The following is a 26170-nucleotide window of genomic DNA, read 5'->3' on the forward strand; positions in this document are numbered from 1 at the left end:
CGACACTGCTCGGGAACACACACACACACACACACGGCGTAGTGTTGACTCACACACACACACACACACACACACACACACACACGGCGTAGTGTTGACTCTCTCTCTCTCTCTCTCTCTCTCTCTCTCTCTAGAGAGCGAATTTATCATCATGTCTTTATTTAGTTCTTCCTTCTCACTTGGTTATTCTTACTGTTGTTCGTTGGTTTTACTTCCTGATCAGCCTTATAAAGGAAAATAAACATCACTTTTGGCTTGGAACGCAATCGATTAGAGACAGAAGCACGGATGCATTTTTAATTGTGTTCAAGAGAGACGTGTGTGTACTGTATGAGTGGTGGTTGGAGGTGTGTGTGTGTGTCTGTGTGTGTGTTTGCGTGTGTGTGTGTTTTGACTAGAGGCCTGGGGACTTCAGTGTGTTTACACCACAGAGGGAAGAGGGGGAGCGAGAGAGAGGGAGAGAGAGAGACAGGAGGGGGGTGTAAAGTCACACTTTGTGAGGGAGGGATGAGAGAGGAGGAGAGATGCGAGGAGGAGAGATGAGATGAAGAAATAAAAACACGGGAGCCTTTACAAATGAAAGGACCCAACCTCTCTCTTCATCTTCCTCCCCCTCTACCACTGTCCTGTGTCTGTCTGTCTGTCTGCCTAACCCTGTCTGTCTGCCTCACCCTGTCTGTCTGTCTGTCTGTCTGTCTGCCTCTCATCAGCTGTTCTCTCCTGACTCATTTAAAAGGGGATTTTTCTTCAAACAGAAACATTCGATTTCCTACATGACCGAACCTAATCTAAAACTTCAGACTCGAGACGTCCAACAAGAATGAGGCGGTTCACGGTTCACGTCAGAGTACGCATTTAGTAGCGCTTCTGCATACCCGATGTTTCCACTCTCCCCAGATAAACTAAATAAATACCATCAACTCAAATAAACAAACGTGTATTTCTGTCAGCGGGCCGTCGGTGAGGAGCCACGGAGGAATCCCAGGATTCCAAACTGCCATGGAAATAGCGTGGAAAGGAAGGACACGGAAAAAAAACAAAAAACAACTAAACGATTTAAAGTATGGGGCCCTTGGCGGCGTAGCACACTGAGGCGTCAGCCATGTAATCACAAGGTCCCGCAGTTAAGATTTCGGCCGTCGAGATATCCTGCCTGTCATCCCTCCTCTCTTTCTCTCTCTCTCTCACCCATCCTTATTGTCATTCTCAACTGTCTCTGTCCCAGTAAAGTAGATAATAGCAAAAAATATTTTTGAAATACATTTTTAAAATGCATGTATAAACAAAAACATTAGTATCTTGAGCCGGTGTGCATATATGTGACATAGTCTGATCATTTGGTCAGCATGTCGGCATCAGATTTTTCTTTCGGAAAAAAATACATTTTCCGCGTTGTTGAATATCAATGACACATCGGTAGTCACCTAACACAGCTTGTTTTGTGAGCCTGCTAACAATGTAAAATAGTGTTGTAGTTAACTAGGTAGCAGTAGTGGGGATTACTCACCGAAACAATTTCGTTGCAGTATTTTGGCTTGACGAGCGAGTTTGTGTTGTGATTCTCAACAACGTTGAAACGTAGTTCCGTGTTTCAAAATAAAAAAGTCTGAACATTTTGATTGGTTGCCGAAGTGACGACCAAAAGACTAGAACGTGTCACATATGCAAACACACTACAGTAATCCATCTATAGTAGCCTGCATTTGAGGTGGCAGACGATATGGGCGAATCGGCAGACCGGTCCAGAAGAATACTGTGATTCTCAGGGTCTGTGTGTTGGAGCGGGCCAGCTGATGTCAGGCCAGATGAAGGCCTGGGAGAGGAGGGTGAGGAGGGAGAGGAGGGTGAGGAGGGAGGACTCCAGCACAGCACATACGACTCACGCCAGAACAGATCGGCCATTTATGTCCTGATATCTGCAGCCTGACTGTGTCCCTGTTTCTCTGCTCTTTCTGCCCAGTGTGTGTATGGCCTGTGTGTGTGTGTGTGTGTGTGTGTGTGTGTGTGTGTGTGTGTGTGTGTGTGTGTGTGTGTGTGTGTGTGTGTGTGTGTGTGTGTGTGTGTGTGTGTGTGTGTGTGGGGCATATGTGTGTGTGACGTGTTTGGCATATGTTTGTGTGGGGCTGTTTGGCATATGTGTGTGTAGTGTGCATATGTGTAAATGTGTGTGTGTGTGTGTGTGTCAGGTTACACTTTATATAAAGGCTGCCCAATACCAAATCAATTCCTAGCCCCTCACTAGTGCTGGGCCTAATTCCAAACAGAGCCCTAGGCCCTAGCCCGTCCCCATAGACACTCCATGTTGACCTACAACCTTGGCTAGGTTACAAAATGCAATATGATATTAGATTATAATCAACCTTTTTGTCATTGCACAAAGTACAATGAAATTGATCGTTTTTTTCTCTATAGTCAGCGCCCCTGGAGCAATTAGGGGTTAAGTGCCTTGCTCAAGGGCACAACGGCAGTGGTAGGCACCTTAGAGCCTTAGCCGGATCTGGCTGACATTCCTGAGCCTCATCTTCCCCAGGAGAAAGCCAGACCTTGCCCAGCATGTGCATGTGGCCCAGGTACGACTCCCCAGTACTGGTCAACCACACTCCAAATATGGCCCAGTTACATCTACTACACAGGACCGTATCAGGGCCTCGTACCTCATTCTGAAGGTACGGAAAGTACGGAGACTGAAGACCCATCTCTTCAGGCTACACCTTAACTGCTCCTCCTGAGACATTACTACCCCCCCAGCACTGTGTCTCCTAAGACACCTGCTTTCCCCCTATACTATGCCTCGTAGGACTTCTACTGCCCCCCCTGTACTGTCTCTCCAGTGTCTATTAATAAAAAATAACAAATCAAATATTTCTTTCTTTCTTCTTCCATCACGACAACTGCCAACAATGGCCCCTGGTCTGAGCTAGATTACTCTTCCTGCTACAACTGGTGAATCGATGATTCACTTGCTTAGTCAAATGTATCGATTGTAAGACGCTTTGGAATAAGGCGTCTGCTAAATGCCAAAAATGTTAATGTAAAATGTCATACCAGAGCTGGCCCATAGCCTGATCACATTCAGACCAGGGCTGGCCCCCACATTCAGACCAGGGCTGGCCCCCATATTCAGACCAGGGCTGGCCCCCATATTCAGACCAGGGCTGGCCCCCATATTCAGACCAGGGCTGGCCCCCATATTCAGACCAGGGCTGGCCCCCATATTCAGACCAGGACTGGCCCCCATATTCAGACCAGGGCTGGCCCCCACCTTCAGACCAGAGCTGGCCCATGATGTAATCCTTGCGTTATCCGGCACTGAGCCATGTGTGCCACCACACCAGATCTGGACCACAACCATCTGCTGACTGGGTAAGGCTAGAAGAGCAATTTGAACTTTGTCTCTTTGTAGATCTGAAAGCACTGATCTGAGATTGAGCATTGGGGCGAAATGTACCTCTTCTCTCTAACGAAGAAGAATGTTTTATTTGCCATGCAATCAACTTGTCAGTCAGTCAGTCAGTATTTTTTGCTCTAGGCACAGGGTCAGCCATAGTCGGTACCCCTGGAGCAATTAGGGGTTAAGTGCCTTGCTCAAGGCTGAGGCAGGGATCGAACCTACGACCTTGCTCTAATCTCTAGTCTACCGCCGCCACCCCCCTCTAATAAAGTTAGCTATAGCACTAACCTGGCCAAAACAAAAGAAGGAAGTCTTTTGGAGAACGTAGGTGAATGCGTGTGATTTATTGGGTGTTCTCTGGCGTGTCAGTAGCCCTGGGAGCAGGGAGGAAGAGAGAGACAGTATCTGAGGTATCAGAGAGAGAGAGAGAGAGAGAGAGAGAGAGAGAGAGAGAGACTGTCTGCAGTATCAGAGAGAGAGACTGTCTGCAGTATCTGAGAGAGAAAGAGAGAGAGACACTGCCTGCAGTATCTGTGGTATCAGAGAGAGAGAGAGAGAGAGAGAGAGAGAGAGACTGTCTGCAGTATCAGAGAGAGAGAGAGAGAGACTGTCTGCAGTATCTGTGGTATCTGAGAGAGAGAGACACACACTGTCTGCAGTATCTGTAATATCTGAGAGAGAGAGAGAGAGAGAGAGAGAGAGAGAGAGAGAGAGAGAGAGAGAGAGACTGCCTGCAGTATCTGTGGTATCTGAGAGAGAGAGAGAGAGAGAGAGAGAGAGACTGCCTGGAGTATCAGTGGCTGGCTGTTATCAGAGATGGAGCAGAGGCTCATGGGAGCAGAGGATGTGTGGGAGCCTCCTATCTCACGCTGAGGATCAGTGAGAGAGCGCCGTGTCCTCACACACACATGGGGAGATTCCCACACATGCACAAGACAAGAACACACATGTGGGAATACACACACACACACACACACATCTTGTCAGCAAGATTCCCACACACGCACAGGACAAGAACACACACGTGCAAATACACCACACACATCTTATCAGCGAGATTCCCCCCCACACACAAAAAGAACACACACATGCAAATACACCCCCCCCCCCCCCACACACACACACACACACACACACACACAGAGGCTGACATCTTGTCAGCTAAAGTACAAGCAATTGGATCCATACTCATTGGATGTCACTTTGTCATCCAGCAGGACAACGACCCCAAACAAGCTGCCATGGCAACTAGGGAGGTTTTCAGGGCCAAAAAGAAAGTGGAGAGTTGTTGACTGTTGAAGCCAATCGACCAGATGTAAATCCAAGAGAGATGAGACCCAGCATCTGGTGGGGTGTACGGGTCCTAGACCCAGTGACTGTCTGGGACAGTTACTGTCTGCAATTTGCAATTTGCTTAATTTGGCCATTAGATAAATCGGTCATATCACTTCTGGTGAGAGACTATGTCTTTATGGTGACAGCACCATGTACAGAAAAGCCCTTAACACTAGAACAGACATGCCTTTTTACCTACTAAAAGAGCCGCTTTACAATGCTCAAGCTGCTATTTACACACAACGACCACTAGTTAGCCGCTTGTAAATTAGCCTGCTTTCTACACAGAAAAACTGCAAAATAGCTTTATATTAGCTCATCCTGATTTGTGAAAATGTGAAAATGTAAGGGTATTGTCAATGTCAGGATACTGGGTGGTAGAACGCACATATCTAGGAAAAGTCATGAAAGGAGGGTCCTGAAAGTTGATCGAGTACAGAGATATAATATTTTTCTTTACTCACAGGTCAAATGACCCCTCATGGCTGTTCTAGTGTTAAATAAAAGCTGAGAATATCTACTTTAACCTCATTGTTTGGTTTAAACTCCAGAAGTTTGGAGTATAGAGCCGCAAGAAGGAAAAACAACGCTTCACTGTCCCGTTACTTATGCAGACAGAAACATGATCAAATCTGTTGTAATAAAAATGACAATAAAGGTTGTATTGTACTGCTTAATAACCTTGTCTCCCTGGGAGAGTTCAAAGATCTGATTAAGAATCGTGTGACTGATGAGTGCAATTGCTATTCCTGCTTTTCCTAAGATGGATTTTATAATATTTATCTGTTGTCTCTTGTCTGTTGTTATTATGTTTTATTCTCCAACGTTGTAACCTTGTACTTGTACTGGTGTCTGGCCATCTTGGCCAGGTCTCCCTTGAAAAAGAGATTTTAACAGGGCTCCCACGGGTCCTTGAAAGCCTTGAAGGTTTATGAATTTGAGAAAAAATAAATCAAGGTCTTAAAGGTTTTTGAAAATAGACATGGGTCATTGAAAGTGCTTGAATTCCCCCCTCTCTCTCTCTCTCAAAAAAAATCTATATTCCAAAAATATTGACTTAGCTCGTCAACTAGTAAATAAGTCTCTGTATTGCTTAACTTTACACATATTTCACTATATATTGTTTTGCTGTGCTGTGGTAGAGAAGGCAAGAGACCATCTAGTGTTTACACATTCAAGCCTCTTCTTAATTGTTGTCTGTGAGCGGATAGTTCCTATTATATAAATTCTCATCTAGATCTGTCTCAAACTACGCCGTGTTGGAGTCTTGAAAGTCCTTAAAAGGAGCTTGAATTTGATGTTTCAGAAGGTGTGGGAACCCTGTTTTAATCTCAAGGGACCCCCTCCTGGTTAAATAAAGGTTAAATAAAATAAATCAATAGAAATGTATGACTGTACTCACAGCTTGTTGCCTTTGAGGGCGGCGTGGTGCAGGAGGTTGAAGCCGCGGTTGTTCTGCTGGGTGAAGTCGATGTTGGGCACCACAGACAGGATCTCTATGATGTTCCTGAAGTCTTTGGCGATGGCGTCGTGCAGGGGCGTGTCCCCATAGGAGTCCTGGAGGGGGGCGGGAGAGGAGGATGATGAGGGGGCGGCTGTGGCTCAGGAGGTAGAGTCGGCGTCTAATGATCGCAAGGTTGGCAGATCGGCGGTTCGAGCCCCGGCTGGCCACATGTCGAAGTGTCCTTGGGCAAGGCACTGAACCCCAAATTGCTCCCAGTGAGCGGGCCGGCGCCTTGCATGGTAGCTTGTCATCATTGGTGTGTGAATGTGTGTGTGAATGGGTGAATGAGAGGCCGTTGTAAATCGCTTTGGAATAAGGCACTATATAAGTCAGTCCAGACTCCATTTACCATTTTTTGTCACTGATCATCTATGTTCAGTTAAGTTACATTTTACATGTTTGGCATTTAGTAGACGCCTTTATCCAAAGCGACTTACAACAAATACATTAAGTGTTATACTGCTCTTATGGTGAAGGTTAAGACCCCTCACATCCAGCTCACAGCCTGTTTGAACTACTCCCTTCTGGACAGCGGTACAGGGCCATCAGGTCAAAAACATCACGCCACTTGAACAGTTTCTTCCCCAAAGCCATAGCCCTCCTCAATAACTCAACTAAATAATAACTGATCATTGCACCTTGCACTTTACATGTTCTTGCACTAAGTTGTACAGTATATTTATTCACTCATATTGGCACTGTATATTTTGTCCTGAGTATTGTTGTATTGTCGTCTTGTTGTTGTATGTACTGTAGCCTGTTCAGCATGGTAGAATACCAAGTCATGTTCCTAGTGCACTGCACATGGCGAATAAAGTTGAATTTAATTGAATTAAGATTCAAGATCATGAGGGGAAAAAGTGAATGATGTAAGCTCAATCATTTGTAATGCTAAGGTGCGTCCCTGTAGGAGTCCTGGGGGGGGGGATCAGTTAAGTGTTATTAGGTTAGATTAGAGTCAACTTTATTGTCATTGCAGAGTACCAGACAACGGAATGCAGTTTAGCATCTAACCAGAAGTGCAAAACATGATATAAAACATGATAGTGATAAGTGCTAGGTACAGTATCGCAAGTACGGTAGTTAGAAGTATATACAGGAGATGGATAGCAGTAAGCTATGTACAATTACGGTAGCTATATACTGCTCTTATGGTGAAGGTTAAGATTCTAAATCATGAGGGGGAAAACTGAGTTATATGTAAGCTCAGTACATGATCCAGACATGTGTAATGCTGAGGACAGGGAGGCCTGTGGTTCAGCAGTACAGCTCTCTTAAGCCACTCTCTCTGGTGGCCTGCTCTTTTCTGGTGTACATGCACACGCACACATGCACACGCACACATGCACACCCACACCCTCCAGGCAGCCACTCCACCCCAGCTGAGCGGCCACACTGCTCAAGTGGAACACTGCCCAACCCCAATACCCCAAACTACAGATTGAGCCGTTAAGAGATGTGGCCGTTTTGTGACCGTGTGTGTGTGTGTGTGTGTGTGTGTGTGTGTGTGTGTGTGTGTGGGTGGGTGTGGGTGTGGGTGGGTGTCCATGCCTCTGTGTGTGTGTGTGTGTGTGTGTGTGTGTTTGTGGGTGGGTGTCCATGCCTCTGTGTGTGTGTGTGTGTGTGTGTCCATGCCTCTGTGTGTGTGTCCATGCCTCTGTGTGTGTGTGTGTGTGTGTGTGTGTCCATGCCTCTGTGTGCGTGTGAGTGTGTGTAGCCACCTGCAGGTTGATGTCTGTGGTGTGTGTGTGTGTGTGTGTGTGTGTGTGTGTGTGTGTGTGTGTGCCAGGGTTTCCGCCGGACATCGTGTCCGGGAAGATTTCGATTTACCGGACAAACGTGATATATTCCGGTCATCATATTAAAATATAATAAAAAAATTAAATAAAAAAAATATATTTATTTTTTAAAAATCTAATATAGCTGTTTGTCGCGGTGATTACTGTTGTGTAGCGGCCTATATATGCCATTTAATGTCTATTTCTCATCCGATACGATTAGATGCGAGCTATAATAATATAACATGATTCGCATGCGCGCTATGCCATTATGTCCAGCGCTGAACGGGCGCCTCACTGGGAACTGAACAGACAGCATCGATCAATGAACGGACTCCACATTACGTTAACTGAAGTTTGTTAAATTGTTTGGGATTAATGTGAGTTTTCTATTTTCTCTTTCCAGTTTTACCCTTTTTTTTATCAATAAAACAACGTCATTTCTATAACCAGGGGGGTGTTCCATCGACGTCGCTGGAGGAGGGTCTGGGCTTATTTCGTTAAGTCTCGCGAGACTCTTAAAAAGATCCAGGCATACCTTGATAGATCTCGCGGGACTTGTCGGGGTGAGCCTGGATTTTCATTTGGCGACGTTGATGGAATACCCCCCAGGTCTCGCTGGTTGGGAAGGCATTTCGTTTAGCTGCCTGTCAAATCATACTTAGGGGATAGCCCTGTAAGCTCATACGGGTCTGTATGTCGTCCTGAAGACCGGCTGTTAGATCATATCGCTGAAGTTTGTCTCCATCTTAGTGTAAATGTTGTCCGTTTCGTTTGTTATCCTTGTTATTGTGCGATAAAGTTAAGGCGCTCCGCTTCGGGCCACCATTTTCGGCTGGGCGCCGGGCACGCACACACTCGTGCATGCGTGGCACTGCCCGGGAGGGAGGGACCCGCCCCCTTTGGTTAGCCTATAGGCTGGCTGGAGGGGGCGGGTCCTTCTCTCTCAGGCGGTGTTGCGTGTGTGTGGGTGTGTGTGTGTTTGGTGCTCAGCTGAAGATGGTGGCCCGAAGCCAATTTGAATACAAAATGTGAACTTTAGCGAATTGTGTTCAAATTTTCACCGGACATTTTGTCCGACGAGTTTTCAATTTGTCGGACTTCAACAAATTTTACCGGACAAAGACCGGTAATTACCGGTTAACGGAAACCCTGGTGTGTGCGCGTGTGTATGTGTGTCTGTGTGTGTGCGCGTAGTCACCTGCAGGTTGATGTCAGCGGCGTGTTCTGACAGCACGCGCACCACGTCGGTGAAGCCCTTGTTGACGGCGATGTGCAGCGCGGTGCACATGGAGCTGTTCAGCAGGTTGACGTTAGCACCTTTACCCAGCAGCACCCTGGCGATCTCCGCCTGGTTCCTGCACCGCAACAACCACACACAGACACAAACATTAGGCAATCTTTTTTATTTGTTATGTTAGTGTAACATTAGGTTAGGTACATTGTGTGATCTGTTGGTCTGTGTAGCTAAAATAAACAGGATTTTGCTGCTTTAAACTTATGTATATTTATATTGATTCACTTGTATACCAAATCCACTTGAATTGAAAACTGTTGCTTCTCGTGTCAAATACTGATATGCGATTAAAATGCGATTAATTTCGATTAATTAATTACAAAGTCTCTAATTAATTAGATTATTTTATTTAATCGCGTCCCACCTCTAATACTAACCTAACTAAACTCTTGAGACGGCTAACTTTGACTTCTTTCTCTCCTCTGTTGCTGCTGTGTGTAACGTTCAACTCTCAACTCTCAACTCTCAACTCTCAGAGGTCGGTGTTTGGTCTCACCCGAAGGCGGTGTAGTGCAGCGCCGTGTCCCCGTCCTCGTCCTTCACCTCCACGGAGCCGTTGGCCTGCAGCAGGGCCTTCACCACCTCCACGTGGCCCTGGTGGGCCGCCACCTGCAGGGCCGTCTTACCCTGGTTCTTTATGTCCACCTGAGAAGGATGGACAGACAGACGGACAGATGGACACAGACACACACACACACACACGGACGGACGGACGGACGGACACACACACGGGGAGGGAGAGAGAGAGAGAGAAACAGGAGGACGATGGAAAGACAGACGGACACACACACACACGGACGGACGGACAGACACACACGGACGGACGGACACGAACACACACACACACAAAATTAAGTTAAACACACCTCATTCACCTATCCCACCATTCCTGTTCTGAGCTGTTGTGTCACATTCATTCTAACACTCTAACTGGTATTCATGGCTAATGAGGACGTGGATATAGTTTTACTCAGGTCAGGGGGGTCAGGAAACCCCCCCGACCCACTCACACACGCCCCACACACACACACACACACACACACACACACACACACACACACACCACCAGTCCTTCCGACAACTACCCATCCCGACTAGTTGTCGGGGTACTTTTGCACACCACACACCACACACCACACACTACACACACACCTTGTCGGGGTACTTCTGCAGCAGCTCGCGGACCTTGTTGGCGCTGCCGTGGGCCGCCTCGATGACCAGCCGGCTGGGGTTGTCCTGCTCCGTGGACTGGGACAGCAGCTTCTCCAGCACAGAGATGACCGTGCCTACAGAGAAGGAGGGGGGGGGGGGGGAGAGGGAGAGGAGAGGGGGAGAGGGAGAGAGAGAGAGGGAGACAGAGAGAGGGAGACAGAGAGAGAGGGGAGAGTGAGAGAGACAAACACAGAGAGAGAGAGGGAGACAGAGAGGGAGAAAGAGAGAGAGACAGACAGACACAGGCAGAGAGAGGGAGAGTGGGGGGGGAGAGAGACAGAGACAGGCATTTTAATTAACATTTCCAGGTCATAGAGAACACAGCTGTGTGCTGCGTTGCCCACCTGGCAACCTCTCCCTTCCCAGATCACATACACATACGTACATACAGACCAAGGCACCAAGACCAAGCTTTGCATAATTGTCAGGTCAGGTCAAAAGCACAACCAATGGAATGAGTCAAAATGTCCCCAACGCACCACCTCCTCGTACCCACTCCCTCCTCCACCATTAAGTGTGAGACACACCAAGAGAGAGAGAGTGAACTCAGGAGCAGAGAGAGAGAGAGAGAGAGAGGTCCGTAAGAACACCCCGTAAAACATAACGACACATACATGTGGTAGCCAAGTGGAAGCGTTCTGCACCAACATGCAGGATCGTGAAAAAGGTATGAGGGGGGGGGGGAGACAAAATCACAACATGAAAATGACACATCATTTTCACACGCATGCACAGCGACAACAACAACAACAACAACCTTGCCATCAATGACCGCCGTTTACGATAGCTTCGACAGCGCAAGCATGGCTTGGAAAGCGAAAAGGAGGTATACCAATAAAGAGAGAGAGCAAATGAGAGAAAGAGAGAGAGAGAGAGGGGGGGGGGGGGGAGGAATTCGAGCTGGCTGGATGAGCGTGGCTGCATGGATAGATGGATCCCTCCTCTTGCGAGTGAGCGAGCAGCGAGGCAGGCGGGCGGGTCCTTACTTCCTGATTCGCTGGGGTTCTCGGCTGTCATGAGGTTGGCGTCCACCTCCTGGGACTGGGTGGAGAGGCAGGCGGGGTTGAAGGTCCACGTCTGACCCCCGAAGGCCACCCGGAGGTCCCCGTCCGCGTACACCTTCAGGACCTTGCCCACCTGTCCCAGGGCCTGGGGGGGGGGGAAAGGAGGAGAGTCAGTGGAAAGGGGAGAAACAGTGAGGGAGGGGGGATGATTTAAAGAGAGAGGGGGAGAGAGGGAGGGAGTGGGGGAAGGGTTGAAAGGAGGAGAGTCAGTGGAAGGGGGGTAAACAGTGAGGGGGGGAGGGGGGGATGAGTTAAAGAGAGAGGGGAGTAAGTGTGAGAGGGAGTGAGAGAGAAGAGGGAGAAAGAGATGGGGTGGAGAGACAGAGAGAGAGAGTATAAAACTTGAACTTGAACTTCCTTTCAATCAAGGCCCTGAGGTGACTACGTTAGGTAGAGGCAATAAGGTACAAACCTGCATTCAACTTTAAAGTCACAATCCCTAAAGCAATTTCTCTGTCTCTCTCCCCTCCTCCCCCACTCTCCCTCTCTGTCTGTCTCTCTCTCTATATACAGTATCCTCCTAAAAGTTTGGCTTTGGATATTGGTTTAATTTTGTTTTTTGGGGGAAATGACATCCATTTTTATACAGTCCCTTCTATTTACTCAGCTCAGTGGCCTTTGCGGTTTAGGGTCGTGAGTTCGATCCCCGGCCGAGTCCTACCAAAGACTATAAAAATAGTACCCGATGCCTCCCTGCTTGGCACTCAGCATTAAGGGTTGGCTCTGGGGGGTAAGGCCCTGCGACATACCAGCGCCATGTCCAGGGGGTGTATTTGTACACCAAGCCGCCGCCTCACGCTACGGAAACAGGAGATAGGCTCCTCCCCCCTAAGGGCCGTTAGGCTCGAGAGAACCATGGGTTCTCAAGGCTTACTTTACTTACTCACTGCTATTTACTCACTAATTCACCAATTCTCAGGGCCTTTTATTTATAGGCTAATAATCATGGTGCTGCGCAGAAGTCTTTAGCATGCTCGGTCCCAGAGGCACAGGAGGCATTTTTCCAACTTGCCGTCACCCCCCCCCCACCCCCCCCCTAGTTCAGACTGAGGGCCGTTTACCACAGACGGTTTATAGTATGACAGTTTAGTGCCATGAACTTTTAGTGGAAGGCTACATGAAGTTCACACCACGCTACAGGAAGTTAGCACTTAGCTAATGGAGGTCAACGCCTAGCTACAGGAAGTTAGCACTTAGCTAATGGAAGTCAACGCCTAGCTACAGGAAGTTAGCACTTAGCCAATGGCAGTGAACGCCTAGCTACAGGAAGTTAGCACTTAGCTAATGGCAGTCAACGCCTAGCTACAGGAAGTTAGCACTTAGCTAATGGCAGTCGACACCAACGCTACAGGAAGTTAGCATCAAGCTACGCAGACATACGGGTGCCATGCTGTCGGTCCACTCTCCATGGCCGGCCTGGAGTCTCTTCACACTGTCGATGTCTTCCAGTACCTGCACCAGCTCGCCCACTCCAAACGTGTTCACCTGTGGAGAAAAGACAGATGATATATAATAATCAGAGTTTTATTGCCATGCAATCAACTTGTCAGTCAATTGTTGGAATTCAGTATGTTTTGCTCTCGGCACAGGGTCAGGGTCAGGGTCAGCCATGGAGGTCAAAAGGAATTTGCTTTGGTCTGGTGGTGCATGACAATAAACAAGTGTGCGAGGACAATAAAAAAAAAAAAACATAAGTGAGAAATAATGATAATAATAATAATAGAATGATTATATGACTATTATTATATATGATTTTCAGCTCAGTCTTTCTACACGCTATATTCTAGACAAAAAACTGCTAATCTGTAAAATGCTTCAAAATAAATCAAGCTAATGCTAACCCACCAAACAGGCCTGTATAAACCAGTATAACAGAAACAGACCTGTATAAACCTGTATAAACCTGTATAAACCAGTATAACAGAAACAGACCTGTATAAACCTGTATAAACCTGTATAAACCTGTATAACAGTAACAGACATGTATAAACCTGTATAAACCTGTATAACAGTAACAGTCTGGTACCTTGGTGAGGGCCCCTGGGTGGAAGGTCCAGCGGATGTTGTTGCTGTACTGGACTCGGACGTCTCCCCGGTCCGTGATTCTGTGTACTGTCCCGATTCTGCAGATGTACTGTAAACACACACAACGTAACCCTTAACGTAACCCTTAACCCTTTCAGCAAACTGTGTCTGACCTTGTGGCACCGTCCACTGGGCTGCACTGTCCATATTGGTTGCGTTCGTAAATTCGCTCTGGAAATCTGATCAGCACTCGTGGAATGCCTCTCATACAATCAAATTACTTGGTCCCCTTTATGACGTAAATGGTAAATGGACTTATATAGTGCCTTTATCCAAAGCGCTTTACAACGGCCTCTCATTCACCCATTCACACACCGATGGCGACAAGCTACCATGCAAGGCGCCGGCCCGCTCACTGGGAGCAAAAATATATGACGTTGAACCCAGTGTGCGCTCCGGCGCTCTCAGAGTGAATTTACGCGAATGTATTGCGATATCTGGCTAGATGCTGAATGTGTTTCGTTGTCTCTGTACTCGGGATTTGTGCCAATGACAATTTAGTGTAATCTGAATCTATATGTCAGTAATATACACTGTTTTAGTTTCACTCCGTGGGATATAAAAGCTGTCAGGTTGAAAAAGGAGATTCTGTACTTTGCATCTGAATAACTATTTGGCTAATGTATATAAGGCACTTTTACAGTGCACATGTATTATATACAGTGAGTGAACACATTTAAGAGCAGAGGCCCTTCACAAGAGTGAGACTCACAGCTCAAACTAAAACGACAAAGTAAATGAACACTCTTCGACTGGGGAATGTTTTTAGTCACGTATACCAAGTATACAGACGGGAAGTCAGACACTTTGTTTGAAAGAATTCTGCAGAGGATGACCAGAATCTCCAGCTTCAGGACGCAGGTTGTCGGCATTTACGTTTACATTTTTTGGGCATTTACCAGACGCCTTTGTCCAAAGCGACTTACAACAAATACATTTTAAGTCTTAAGTAAGTGAATCATCTATCTACCAGTCATAGCAGGGAAAAAAAGTAATCTATGCTCAGGCCTGGAGTCATTGGCAGTCATCGTGCTAGAAGAATAAAGATTTTAAAATGATTAATTATTATTATGACATGGGGGAAACAGTACGGGGGGGGGGGGGGGGTAGTAGATGTCTCAGGAGGGAGAGTTAAGGTGTAGCCTGAAGAGATGGAAGTCTTCAGGAGGGACAGTTAAGGTGTAGCCTGAAGAGAAGGGTCTTGAGTCTATGGTGGAAGATAGGGAGATTGGCCTTGGGGAGAGGAGAGAGTTCAGTACCTCGGCCATCAAGTTATTTTTTCCGAGTGGGGCAGTCCCACTCATATTTTTCCTTTTATTGACAGATACAGTAAAGATTTAGACAGGAAGGATGGGTGAGAGAGAGCGGAGGGATGACATGTCCGCGGCCGGAATCGAACCGGGAACCCTGCGGTTACGTGGTCGACGCTTAACCCGCTACGCCACCTAAGCGGCCCTACCTCGGCCATCTTGGGGTTCCATCCTCCGTGGCCCTCCTGCATCTGCCTGAGGATGTCCACCTCCAGGAGACACTTCACCTTGTCGGCCTGCTGGAAGGACGGCCCCTCCACGCTCTCCTGCCTCTGCAGCTCCGCGTGCTCTCCTGTGGCGCACGCACGCAGGCACACACACACACACACACACACACACACACACAGGCACGCACACAAACACACACACACACACACACACACACAGGCACGCACACAAATAGGCACGCAGGCACACACACACACACACACACACACACACACAGGCACGCACGCGTACACACACACACACACAGGAGGGACATATCAAGACAGGTCTTTTAACTCAGCTATCCTTTGCACTACTGCTGTTTACTATCTTTGCACATACCACATTGCACATACCTCCTTTGATATAGCCACTACTTATACATCTGTACATACCATACTGTACATAACTACCTTAACCAATACCTCTAACTACGGTACTGTACTTGTTATATTGTACCTATCACTATCATGTTTTTGTTTTTTATCACTGTTTGCACTTCTGGTTAGATGCTAAACTGCATTTCGTTGTCTGGTACGTATACTCTGCAATAACAATAAAGTTTAATCTAATCTAATCTGAACTCTTTTGGCGTTGGATTTTTTTATTAATTAAAATGTTTACAACATTTTAGAACATTTAGAAAAAAGGCATATGCAACTGATGCACTAAAATAATGTGACACAAACCGACACAAACAACCCCCCAAAAAATAATTTAAAAATCCCCTCAGTTCCTACCTAGCTTTGGGAGGTGGTCTTTGTAGTAGAAGCCCCCCTGGACGTCTGAGACGTACTTGAGGTCCACCTTGCCCTTGTGGCCCATCCTGTAGACGTTGGTGGTGCCGTTGGACCAGGTGACACTCGCCACGCTGCGGCCGGACTCTGTGTCCCACCCGCGGATGTCCACCACCTTCCCTACCTTACCCTCTCCCCCTGCTCGCACACACATGCGCAGGAGAGAGGACAACGGTGTAGGAGTGTGGGGGGGGGAACAAGAGGGAAGATACACTTAAAAAAAAAAAATGGGAAAAGACTTGAATCAAACAATCTGCATTAGTGCTGCCTGCAGAGACTGCAGAGGAGAAAATGTCCGCTGAAAAAAACACAAAATGTTGGAAACAGGAAACAAATATTATGTCAACATGGTGCTCGTTGTGTGGCAGAGGGTAGGGAGAGAGAGAGAGTTTGAGAAACAGAAAACAAACAAACACACAGACAGACAGACAGGACATTTTGTACACCGAATGAACATGCCAGCTGAACCTCCATGTTGGATACTGTAGACTAGAGCTTTCTGTCAGTTCTATAATTGCCTGGTTCAACAGATCCCATACTGAGAGTAAGTAACAAGAGTGAGGATCATGATATGAATCAGTGAGATGTGACCGGAGATTTAAAAAACAATTCTAATCTGGATTTGACCATTCTTGTTTCATTAAATAATGACGATAATCTAAAAAGACAGAAGAAGATATTGGTGTTTCTCCGCCACCTTAATAAGCAATCTCCCGTCCTACATTACCCATACTACCTGAAGACAACAAAAACACACCAAAAGTACACTTACAAGCTAATGCTAACTAAATACAATCTGACTGTGGGGGGAAAACTACCAAACACAGAAGGGATACACAACGTGTCATCTACGGTGCTTTCATACACATCGAGATAGGCTTCACCTCATAAATCACATCTCATTTTCAGTTTCCACCACTCACAACCAGATGAACAATTACAAGTATTCATCAAGTATTACACAGGTAACCTCAATGCCAGAGAGGAGGAACCTGAGGTACAGCTTCTATGCATGCCCAGAAGGATGCTACACACTATAGCACGCTAGGGCATAAAGACTGATGACCACATCACTTTCAAAGCCACCAAAAGGACATTTTGACTCATTCGCCACCAGTGCTCTAGCACAGAGAGGACCCAACGCTATTCCTTCATCTGACCCCATACGAGGAAACACAGAGGCCATGAAATATAAGCCCTAAAGGGTATTAGAGTTTTGATTCGATTCGATTGGACCAAAACCCAGACTGCTTACGCAAGTGTCTTTGGAGAAATTAGAGAGACTGAAACAGTATCTTCTTCAAACCTCTGGCAAATAGTTTAATACAGCAGAAGCTTTTTTTTCCCTCTTTAATGATTTGCTTGTGATTGTGAGCCAAATTCCCTTGACTCTTGATTTGCAATGTTATGTGAACCCACAGTCACCAACACAGGCAACACAGTAGCCAAGAAAACCATGTCCCATAACGGTAAATAACCCCCAAAGACAGTTTTCCTTCCCTTAAGTTGCAACACATGCTATAATTAGACTTCATGTGACTTCTTTGTGTGTTCCTACTACACTAGCGGAGGAACCCGTACGCAACGGAAAATGAACCTTACTGTGAACACATCTGTTTAGAGAAACATCTGACAGACTCAATGAGTCACTTGTGGGTTGAAAAAATACTTAAAAACACTACAGAAACACGCCAGTTTCCACAGCCACTCCATGGGGTAATGGGTTAGACACAGTAGAATGAGGTTAGGGGTCGTAGTGAGACACTTTGTTAAGACAGGGGCAATTTGGTGAATTTGCGGCCCTGGTTGGTAATGATGGACTCCAGGGGGGGAGTGTATTCCATTCCAGGGTATTCCATCAATGTCGCTAAAGGAAGATCCAGGCAGCTTGCGAGCCAGGATTTTCCTTTAGCGACATTGATGAAATACCCCCCCAGGAAACTCCGTTGACGCTCACTCCCAGCACTCACTCACCATCTTGGTTGCCCCAGTCCCAGTCGGGCCCGCGTACCACTTTCACCCCCTGGAAGATTCCTTTAAGGATGATCCGTGGGAGGTTCTGCCTCGGTGCCAAGCTCACTCTGTGAAAGACAAAAGGTGACAAAAATAAATAAAACATGAAAAACACGAATAACAAACAAATAATTTGCATTCATTATTAACTTTGCAACATCTTGGGTGGAGCAAGTCCAAAATGTTCTGTTCCACACCATGGGTCAAGACATTGAGGGACAATAAAACCCCACACTGACAGTCAGGCTTGTTCCAGATACATGTCTTATCGGCTTCTGGGAAATGCGCAAGAAGAACTGGATCTCTCTCGAAACAGTAAGCAAACCGGCTGGCCTACATTATACCCCCCACTCCCCCCCCTTCAAACCCTAACCCCCCCCCCCCCCCCCACTAAGTGGCACAGGCAAACATGCCGCATTTAACAGCTCTGGCTTAGATACATGCAATGTCACACTCTCTCACACACACACACACACACACACACACACACACACACACACACACACAGAAGCCTCAAAGTCAAAGAGGCAAAAGAAGAGAAGAGAGACATGACCCCCAGCAGGGGACCCATGAATCTGTCAGAGACGGGGAGGCCAGGGAGACAGCGGGGAGGCTTTACTGTGGAGGTCCTCGCCAAGCAGAGATGGCGTACACGTGTGGTGGTGTTCTTTTGTTCATCCAAATAGAAGAGATGCTACCGGATCTTTTTGACTAATGGGCTTGAAATGGAGCTATAGCCAGTATGAGTATAATACATGATTATTGTTCATTCACCGGCCGTGAAACCGCCAGCTGTAATACATAGGCCTACATTGTAGAGGATTTTCTGGTCACAAAAGACCCGCGGTAAAAATGACCCCGTTTTAAATCTTTTAAAAAGCTTTGCGTCCTTCCAGCAAAAACACATACACATACCATACTGTGTCAATAGTATGGCTGTTCAGTATCTATTACATCTACTAATAACTAGTTTCAATATAACACCTGCTCAGCTCGATGTACAGACAGATTACGTGAAACAGACGCACATTTTTTGGACCGAAATTGGCTGAAATTATACATATTATCCTGTTCAACTCACTTACAGAGAGAGATATTTCTTTTAGATGGGATTTTAGCATCAAACTGAACATACTGGTAGTGAAAACTTAAACCACTCGACAGCTGACGTCAGTCTTTCTTCAACACGTTCAAACAAAGAAAATGGCTGCCAAAACCTGAGACCTGGGATGACAACCACAGGGAGCGACATTGAACTCCTCTAAAACTAAGAGCGACACCCAACAACAACAAGACGTACCTTATAGTAAAGATTTGGTCAGATCTCGGTGCGAAAGAACTGCCTATTCCCATGCTTTCTTGACACGGGTCAACATCCAGTTGTCATTCTAACCCATACAGCTTTGGAAAGAGAGATGCCATTTGTTGTCGACACTGTGATCGAAATGAAAGAAGAAGATTCTTCCTCAGGGAACGAAGAAAGAAAGAGAGAGAGAGAGGCTTTGCTACTCTTCCAAGTCTCTCACGGACCTCTCGTTGTCCATAAACGCTGAGGTCAGACAGAGCTAGCGTCCCTGGGGTATAGTCCTGTTCTGGTCGGCCTGGTGGGGCAGGCAGAAGAGCCCTTACAGCAGTAAGAGTTAGCAGCACCTTGTGCTTCTTTAGTGGCTTAGTGCAGACGACTGACAGCCAATCCCAGGGTGTGGCCTGTCCTGTCTGGGCTGAGACTGGGTCAGCATCTAAAAGCAGGGCGGCTCTGGGCCTAATCCCTAGACAGCACGGCAATGGGGAAGCAGGCCGTCAAAGAGCAACGCTAAGTGTGTGTGTGTACGTGACGTGCCAGGTATACCACTGAGACACATGTCATGTGTGTGTATATATATATATATATATATATAGGCCTAGGTCTGTGCCATGACGACATGGTATTTATACAGAGGTAGACAGGCGTGACGTGTGGCGAGAGGATTTTGAAATAACTCCAGCGCCAGATTGTGATTGGTTGGGACGAATAGTTAGACAACAATGTGTCTTGTCGGAAAGGAAAAAAACAACAGACTTCCTGAATCTGCGGATTACCGAACTTCTGAGAATGTAAATGCACTGGCATCAACAACAAGAGGTCAGATCAAAAAGATCATTGAAGAAAGGGATTTAGGGATTGAAGCCCTTCTTGTCATGAGACAAAATAAGTGTGTGGGATGTGTGGGATGAGAACAATCATAACTCAGAAACACATCCCCGTGAAGCTATAAACAATCTTTCAAGATGATTTGATGGATGAGTTACACAGTGAAGGAATTGGCTAAGAGGCGGAGGCAGCAACTGTTTGACGTATTGCTGCTGTGAGCACAGAGAGAGTGCCAGCTCTTCCAGGGGGATTCTAGATGTCTAATCCTGCCTCACCAAATGTCCAGTCAGATCTGGGTCAGAGACTTGTTGACACGCTAACATGGTTAAGAGAGGGGGAAGGTCACCCAAGGTAAAGGAGACATTGTTGGGATCTTGAAACATTGGGGGATTGGCCCTTAGTTGTAGTTTTGGTCAAAGGGGGGGGGGGGGGGTTAGTGGAGGGGGGCTAGCAGAGTTTTGTGATGTAATAAAAGCAATTCTGGTTCTGATTCTGATACAGAAACCATTTGTTGGGCTGAAATTGGTACTTAACGCTGGAAAAAACCCACTTTATTTTCCAAATCACCGAAAAATGTACCTGATTTATGCATATGTACTTTGGGTGGTGTCCCCGCGTATAAAACCTGAGCGTTCGGTTCGACAAAGACTTGATGTTTTTCGAACAGACAGAGGAGCTTGTTAAAAAGCTAAGATTTAAGGTGGGCTTCTTTTATAGGAATAGATCTTGCCTTCCGCTGAGCGGTAGAAAAGCGGATTGTGCAATCGACCTTCATGCCTGTGCCTGATTATGGTGCGATCGTCCATCAAAACGCAGCAGCCACTGCTCCTTTAACGCCCTCCGATTTATCACAGGTGATGTTTTAATACTCATCATTAGATACTTTATTAAAAAAAAAGCTTGGCTGGACCTAGAAGTCCCGTAGATCTCTTCATTACCCCCTGTTTTTATGTAGAAAAGCCCTACTGCATAAACTCCCGGCTTACCTAACCTCATTAGTGAAATTCAAGAACATAAATTACCTAACTCCTTCTCAGAGCTTGGTAACTCTTTGAGGTACCTCGGGTCGGTCGGTCTCCACTGATTTGGGTCAAATCTGCCTCCGTCCCCATAAATAAGTCTGATTCATCTCACCCATTCTCCCTCCTATCCTACCCCATCCCGTCTCTCTCTCTCGTTCTCCAAGTCAGGGGTCGTGACCTGAGCCCCACGCTGTAATGTTTATTTATTATCTGTTAGCAGCTCAAATGACAGTATTATTCGAAACCAATATTTTTTAAAATCACTTTATTCCTGTAAACCAAACGAGCATTATCCTATAGGTCTAGGCCCTCAGAGCTTCACGCCTATTCAGTTAGCCCACGTTTACGAGGTCTCTCTTGATCAAATCAAAAGCTGCTGGGCACTGAGCATTCCTGTAAAATCAAGCGGTTATGTTGACTAAGCTCGTAGGCACTGAAGGGGATTAGTTCATTTAGCAGCTGAGGTAAACAGGATATGGGATGTGCGTGTCTGGGGGCAAGGACGCAACAACACGCACTGTAGCCCATAGGTCATCTACAGAGAGGCCGACACCATGGAACGTTGCTGCATATCTAACTTGATTCCATTATGACACAACAGAATGTTATATATAGAGAGATAATTATGGGTAATGTAGTATTATTATTTTTTTTACACTTTTCTGAACAGCCTACAGTGATGTCAGCAAAATATGATGTCACAATAGCTTCTAATGCCTATTCGGTTGTTAAGTCTGACGTCACGCGTGACGTTTAGCAATTTCCGGGTCCAAATCAAAAAATTCCCCGCACCAGAGAACCAGTGTACTAAAGCGGTAGAATGACAGTTCAATCGTTTTTTTAGACTCGGATCTATTCATACAACAAGGGACACAGCAGCACTGCGGCATTTCGAAGAGAGCGCCTCAGCCAACGTTGGACCCGGAAACACGTCACGACGTAACAACCGAATTGCCTCGCTTTACCAACTACTGAAAATCCCCCCACTGTAAAATAAACAAAACTATGCAAACGTAGTCTAAAGACAGTAGACACATCACACTCAGGGGTACTCTGGGTTTCTTTAAGCCCAAAATCACACCAATCAGCCAATAACAGCGGGAGATTACTTGTTCAGCCACCTCTTGCTTAGAGCATTGCATAATATATGTAGATATAAATATGTGTGTGTGTGCGTGGGTGCGTGTGTGGCAGAATCGTGACCAGTGTGTGGAGTTGTGTGGAGAAGAGGTGAGGAGGAGGTCAGGTGGAGGAGCTGAATGTCCAGATACATAGCGATGGAGGACTACACGGATTACACTGAGCGTGTTCACTAGGAGCCACGGTCTCTCCTGCATCTGCGTGTGGGAGACGATTAACCCACCAGGAAGTTGTTGTTGCGTGGTCCTCCTCGGCAGACATATGGACGCCCATATGCCACACTGTGCTTAGTCAACACACCATTGCCTACACACATGGCCCTGTTACCCCCCTGTAATAAAAACACACACATGACCGTGACACATTCTCTGGTACAGACAGAGCCGTTGCGGAGTATCGCCGTGGCTTAATAGTCAGTTTGCTGTAATTACAGAGATGACCAAGTGCAGCGCAACCTAGGTGCAGTTTGTGTCGTGTCGATTGTGTGCGGCCAACGGTTGTGTAATAATGTTAATATGATATGTAAGACGCTCTATGGTCCTCTGTGGCTCGATTGGTAAGAGCATTGCTTTAGGTTGTGGGTTCGATTCCTGCTGTGACCATATATACTGAAAGTGTATGCACTCACATCATGTTAATGTTATTGTATATATATATATATATATATATATATATATATATATATATATATATATATATATATATATATATGCCATTTAGCTGACACTTTTATCCAAAGCTACTTACATTGCATGTGACTCATGCAATGTAAGTCGCTTTGGTTAAAAGTGTCAGCTAAAATGGCATATAGGCCTATACCTATATTATATAGGCCTATAATAACATTAACACGTTAACTCGTCTGTAAAACGAGCAGGTTTTCATACACATGACAGGCAGCACGAAATAGAGGTTAGAGGTGATTAATTATTTCTATGGAAAGGATTGCGTATGGCAGACAGAACTAATTCACTGTATGCCTATACTATCGGCTCTCTCAGTGATTAATACTAGTGACTTCCATTCCGCTGCTCCTGTCCTGTACGTCGGCCCTCCCTCACACGGCAGACATAATTCCGTAATATTTCTAGGAAGTCGAAAATGCTAACGTGCTAATCTCCAGGAGACAATAATGCAACCATGCTAATCCAATTAAATCCGTTAATCACAGAACACACAACACAACACCACATGTCCCGCTCTACTCCCAAGGACCCCACCGACCCCGAGTCGACATCTGTCCGTCCGCGTGTGTGTGTGTGTGTATTAAACAGTAGAAGCTCTCTCTCCGCTGTTATAAAGCCGTCCGCCTGTTGGCCACCTGCTCTCGTCTACGCGCTACGCTACGCTCTCCCCCCCTCTCACACATGAAATGAATCCCATTAACCACGGCTGGGTCGCAGCCAAACCCAATCCCTCTTCATAAATGACCACCGTAATAACGCAGGCCTCTCTCATCATGGAAGCCAGCCAACCCCCCCCGTCTCCCCCACCCACCCCCATACCTCAATATCATTTTGGCTCAGATTGAATGTCTGTCTTGTTTTGTGTTGGGGGGGTTTTCTTCGTCTTTTTAAGACCGTCTTATGAGATGTGCGACAGCGAGGGCCCGGCCTTTGGATTACATTTAGGTCACGGAGGGAGGGGGGGGGGGATATAGAGGAGGGGGGGAGGGAGGGGGGGCTGTGTTTTTTTGCACCATGCATGCACAATAACCGCGAAGCGGGGGGAAAGGGAGAGCTGACGATGTGACTTTCATATTATTATGTTTTCCCCCCGTTTAACACGTCCCCGATGTGCTGAGCTGGGAGGAAGATTGGATGTTCTTGTTTAGTATCGTCAACATGTGTTCTGTGTGACATCAGTCAGCAACTAGCGTACAAGTGAACCAGTATGAGGGGGGATGGGGGGGGTGTTACTGTTGATTGATTGTTGAAAAACAGGTCTCGCCATGCCCTGATTTTGCAAAACATTTCACGATAAACCAGAGCCTCACCAAAAGGTCCTTTGTATCGTTCTACATGCATTTAATTCACGTGTGTGTGTGTGAGTGTTTTTGTGTGTGTGTGTGTCTGTGTCTGTCTATACGTGTGTGTGTGTGTGTGTGTGTGTGTGCATCTATACGTGTGTGTGTGTGTGTGTGTTTGTGTGTGTCTATATGTGTGTGTGTGAGAGTGAAAGGTGATATAGCCTAGCCTATAAGCCTTTTAAAGTATGAATGCAATGTTATACACTTTAACGGTATGGTCGGAATGTTGTGTGTGTGGGTGTGTGTGTGTGTCTAAGCTGCTAAAGTATGTGTAGAATGTTCCTGGGTGACCTGAAAAAGTATGGATGAGCTATGAGCTACAACGAGGTGTTTACATGTAAATGAACGGCTGTATGTCATGTGTGGGGGTGTTTGGCCCAAAGTCAGCCAAAACCAACTGGTTCCCCGACTCCCTTCAGATTCCAACCAGCTCAGTTCTCTGAGAAGGCCGGATAACCCTCTTCCAAGAACGCCAACGGGAGTAAAGATTCAGGTTCCTCTAAAGCACATGAGCTTAATACCTCACCAACATGTCGACTACAAACGGCACGTAGATTACTCTGAAAGAGTGAGGTGGCTTAAAACTGAACTGAATAAAAAGGGGTCATCGTCAATGAGTCTTTTGTATCAGCAGACATTACAACTCCTGTCTCAAAGACACCTCAAAAGTCACGGTGGTGGTAAACTTCGTTTAGATTCGTGTGATAGCAGTTCTGGATCGAGAGAGACCGTTTGCAAATGGCCGCCGCGTCTCTGTTCAAAGCGGTTCTCCTCATGACATCTCCATCCCGTTCATCATGTGTCCTTTTCAGACAAGGCCAGAGGTATCTGAAGGGTTCATTTCACATCACTGCAGGCTAGCTGGCTACAGCCGAGGCTGAGTCACTCTTTGAACCAAAATATCAGAATCGCATGCTTCAGCATTAGATTAGCCTATGTGAGACGTCTTTGAAGAGTCGGCGTTGACGTGAGAGGATTCAGGGAGTCGAGAGGCACGGTTCAAAAGTTGCTCCTCTGCTTTCGTCATTTTCGTGATCCTGATGGATGAGTTCATTGGAGTTGTTGGTTCGATCCTGCACGAGCCACAAAAAGTGTATTGTCGACTGTCTACCATTTCGGATAGAACCAGTTGATATACCGTCAGCATTGCAAAATGAAGCTCCTAGTACCGTCGAATCCAAAGCGATTCAAGTCGAGCGTCTATTTTAAAATGGTAAAAACAGTCCTTATAACGGCACTCTACGCTCCGTTCGCTCTGTTCTATAACTAGGCTACGCTCTGTTGTTGTTTTACATGACGTAGCCATCCATGTCAGGTTAGCTTAGCCTCGTCTACCGTGGAGAGAGGGGATTGTAAACAACCTCGAAATAACATGACAGATTAGAGGGTTGAATCTAATAGCCGTGCTGCTGGACACATTATTAACTAGTCTAGGTCCAAGGAATGTACTGAATGTCCTGTGTTCCAACGTCAGTCAGTAAACAAACAAGCTTGCCCTCCGTTTAACCTTTCACCTCACGCAAGGCCCAGATTCTACTCAAGGTTAAGACGAGCAATCCATCTCGTTTAAATAAAATCAAACAACCTCACCTCCATTGATTCACGTCAGAATTCTAATTACACAGAGAGAAAAAAAACGACTTAAGTGTCCTTTTACTGAAAGTACAAAAATTACATTGAGGGTCATTAAAATGTCTCTCTTTCCTCATGAAAAGCTCTTTCCTGTTCAATAAGAGGATGGATGACCCTGACGGCAAGGAGGCGCTGGCCTCGGCCCAAAGCCTATAGAAACAGGAGACTCATCCATCCTCGGGACTGTCTGGAGGGGGCTTACATAGAGGTGTTTGTTCCACCA

The 26170-nt window shown here is 46.3% G+C and overlaps 1 protein-coding gene across 1 annotated transcript in view; it reads right to left on the reverse strand.

The window, feature by feature from the left end:
* Nucleotides 1-26170, reverse strand: part of mib2 (MIB E3 ubiquitin protein ligase 2) — a 54291-nt gene that overhangs the window by 14248 nt on the left and 13873 nt on the right. The window contains exons 4-13 of the mRNA XM_080533709.1: nucleotides 17955-18061; nucleotides 15924-16118; nucleotides 15126-15268; nucleotides 13608-13715; nucleotides 12962-13066; nucleotides 11504-11666; nucleotides 10458-10591; nucleotides 9802-9950; nucleotides 9210-9366; nucleotides 6129-6283 (exon numbers count right to left, since the gene is read on the reverse strand). Coding sequence (XP_080389835.1) covers nucleotides 6129-6283; nucleotides 9210-9366; nucleotides 9802-9950; nucleotides 10458-10591; nucleotides 11504-11666; nucleotides 12962-13066; nucleotides 13608-13715; nucleotides 15126-15268; nucleotides 15924-16118; nucleotides 17955-18061 — 1416 coding nt within the window. The remainder of the gene's footprint in view (nucleotides 1-6128; nucleotides 6284-9209; nucleotides 9367-9801; nucleotides 9951-10457; nucleotides 10592-11503; nucleotides 11667-12961; nucleotides 13067-13607; nucleotides 13716-15125; nucleotides 15269-15923; nucleotides 16119-17954; nucleotides 18062-26170) is intronic.

Source organism: Nansenia antarctica, assembly GCF_963989245.1.
Source record: "Nansenia antarctica genome assembly, chromosome: 6".
NCBI classification, from domain to species: Eukaryota; Metazoa; Chordata; class Actinopteri; order Argentiniformes; family Microstomatidae; genus Nansenia; species Nansenia antarctica.